Source organism: Rutidosis leptorrhynchoides, chromosome 4 (genome assembly GCF_046630445.1).
Source record: "Rutidosis leptorrhynchoides isolate AG116_Rl617_1_P2 chromosome 4, CSIRO_AGI_Rlap_v1, whole genome shotgun sequence".
NCBI classification, from domain to species: domain Eukaryota; kingdom Viridiplantae; phylum Streptophyta; class Magnoliopsida; order Asterales; family Asteraceae; genus Rutidosis; species Rutidosis leptorrhynchoides.
This window is the reverse complement of record NC_092336.1, coordinates 176,698,494-176,701,730: the sequence shown is the minus strand read 5'-3', so window position 1 is coordinate 176,701,730 and position 3,237 is coordinate 176,698,494. Positions and strand designations below refer to the sequence as shown.

Below are 3,237 nucleotides of genomic sequence, written 5' to 3'. Positions count from 1 at the left end.
TTTACGAGATTGATAAATTAGATTTTTGAATATTACCAACCGAGTAAATGAATCCTTATATAAGGTACGTCTCGTTTTGTTAAACTATTGTCAAAATTGACTTTTTGAAACAACATTGGATAACTTTTGTATGTCAATATCGAGCATTAGAATTGTGATACACTATGACCTGACCTAGCTTGATATACATTTATTGACCAACATATGTTCTCTAGGTTGAGATCTACGGTTATTTGGTAATCCGTGTTTCGATCACATTTTGGTGAACGACTTTATATGCTGCTAAGGTGAGTTTCATATGATCCTTTTTACTCAATATATTTTTGGTCTGAGAATACATGCGACTGTTTATAAATACTGAAAATACTAGATTTATATGCGTGAGTTTCATATGATCCCTTTTACTCAATATATTTTTGGGCTGAGAATACATGCGACTGTTTATAAATACTGAAAATACTAGATTTATATGCATGAGTTTCATTTGCTCCCTTTTTAATTGCTTTTGCAATCTATATTTTTGGGCTGAGAATACATGCACTTTATTTTAAACGCAATGGATACAAGTACATACTAAATTCTACACCGAGTTTGAACCGAAAATCCCTTAGCTTTGGTAACTAGTAACTGTCGGTTATAAGAACTGGTGGGCGCGAATAGTTGTATATGGATCCATAGGGCTTGACATCCCCGTCCGAGCTAGAGCGCTAGCCTTTTAACGGACGTGTGTTATTTGAGTTTAGGACACGTTGGTTTGCGTGTATAAAACGAATGGGGTATTTATCATTATAACATTAAAGCTTAGTTACCAGGGTGCTCTGTTACGTAGAATCTATTGACAAACTTTTGATAAACGTTTCTGGATTGAACAACTGAAATCTTGTGATCCACCTTTATATACAGATTATGCGCAACATTAAAACTATGAACTCACCAACCTTTGTGTTGACACTTATTAGCATGTTTATTCTCAGGTTTCCTAGAAGTCTTCCGCTGTTTGCTTAGATGTTAAACAAGCTATGTGCATGGAGTCTTACATGACATATTTTTCAAGGAGACGTTGCATTCACCAAATCATCACCATGTATCTTATTTTGACTACATTGTCAACGGAAATACTGTTGTAAACTATTATTTATGGTGATTGTCTATATGTAGAAATCATCAGATGTCGAAAACCTTTGATTTAAATATTCATTTATGGTGTGCCTTTTCAAAAGAATGCAATGTTTACAAAATGTATCATATAGAGGTCAAATACCTCGCAATGAAATCAATGAATGACGTGTTCGTCCATATGGATTTGGATCGATCGTCACATTCGACATGACAATTATGTAATCTCTAATGTTTTAGAGATTATATATTCTTGTTCTAACGGTAAATCAAATGAGTTTAATATCATATTGACTCATTAAATCCATGATTACATCTGAAGAAAATATATATGTATATATATATATATATTTTTTTTTTCTTCTTAAAGACTGTAATTAAAAATTCTTTCGTACAAACTGTTAATGGTGAAAATATTTTAACGCCATCATTCCGAAGTTTTCCCGGAATGATGGCGAATTTATCATGTTCGAAGTTTTCCCGGAATGATGGCAAATTTATCATGTCCGAAGTTGTCCCGGAATGTTGAGGATATTCTATATGCATCTTGTTAAGGTCGATTACCAGGTGTTCACCATAGGAATGATTTTTGTCTCTATGCATTGGACGTATATTTATGAGAAATGGAAATGAAAATCTTGTGGTCTATTAAAATGATAAAAATAAATGTTTATGATAAACTAATGAACTCACTAACCTTTTGGTTGACACTTGAAAGCATGTTTATTCTCAGGTATTAAAGAAATCTTCCGCTGTGCATTAGCTCATTTTAAAGATATTACTTGGAATCATTCATGACATATTTCAAAAGACGTCGCATTCAAGTCGTTGAGTTCAGTAAAGATTATGATTAAGTAAATGATAGATTAGATCATTTATAGATGGATATTACAAAATGGTATGCATGCCTGTCAACTTTCGATGTAATGAAAGTTTGTCTTTTAAAACGAATGCAATGTTTGTAAAATGTACCGTATAGAGGTCAAATACCTCGCGATGTAATCATATGTTATTGTATTCGTTCTTATGGATTAGGACGGGTCTTTACAAAATATTGAACTATTAATATGGGACGGAGGGAGTACTTTTTTTTTTGTTCTAATGTAGGCTATATAGCCTGAAAAATACTATTATAGATTATGTACTTTGAAAAAGTGTGCTAATGTGAATAAAAGATGACCATTTACCTGCTAGTCCGGTTAAATTGATTATATCTCATTTTTAAATTACACATGTATTCTCGCTGATCAGGTATCTGGTAAGGTTCGAGAACTCGATTTAGCTCAATCTCATGTTAATGATACTTTACAGCGTACTGATACGATTGTTGAGAAGTCTAATTGTATTGATGGTGTACAAAAGGCTTTAGAGAGTGACGATTTTGAATCTGCTGCTAATTATGTTAAAACATTTCTTGAAATCAATGGTATATGTAAGGATTCTGGTTCAGATCAGAGAGAGATGTTTAGTGCTAAGAAACAACTGGAAACCATTGTTAGACGGAGGTTATCGACTGTTGTGGATCAGCGAGATCATGCTATGGTTTTAAGGTTTATTAGTCTTTATTCGCCACTAGCATTGAATGGAGAAGGATCGCAGGTGTATTTTAGTTATCTGAAGAAGGTGATATCGATTAGATCTAAAGTCGAGTTTGAGCAATTGGTGGAGCTCATGGAGCAAAATCGTAACTCGGTTTATTTTGTCACTTGTTTGACTAATTTGTTTGAGGATATTGTGATGACAATTAATTCTTGCATGACTAATTTGTTTAAGGATATTGTGGTGGAGGATAATCGTTCAACTTGAGGTTTAGACTTGATTTTTATTTGAGATGCTACCATATCTTCGATCGTGAAAAAGGATACCAAGTCGTATCTTGTATTTTTACGGGGCTAACAAGTTATCTTGGTTTATAATAACACTTTTTGAAAGTATATGGCTTACATAGTATTTTTCAGAGTATATAGCCTATATCGGGACAAAAAAATATATATAACTACCTAGTAGCTTAAACCCTTATATATATATATAAGAAATCACATCTATGATTCATTTAAAGGAAATCACATTACAGCAAACATAAACATAGAATGACGACAATCACTGTTGGTGATTTTAGTG

At 32.8% G+C, this 3,237-nt stretch overlaps 1 protein-coding gene across 1 annotated transcript; it reads left to right on the top strand.

The window, feature by feature from the left end:
• Positions 1–2,183: 2,183 nt before the first annotated feature.
• Positions 2,184–2,922, top strand: LOC139841242 (conserved oligomeric Golgi complex subunit 4-like). Its single transcript, XM_071831469.1, has 2 exons — positions 2,184–2,219; positions 2,368–2,922. The coding sequence occupies exons 1-2, from the start codon at positions 2,184–2,186 to the stop codon at positions 2,920–2,922; spliced, it is 591 nt and encodes a 196-aa protein (XP_071687570.1).
• The last annotated feature ends 315 nt before the right edge of the window (positions 2,923–3,237 follow it).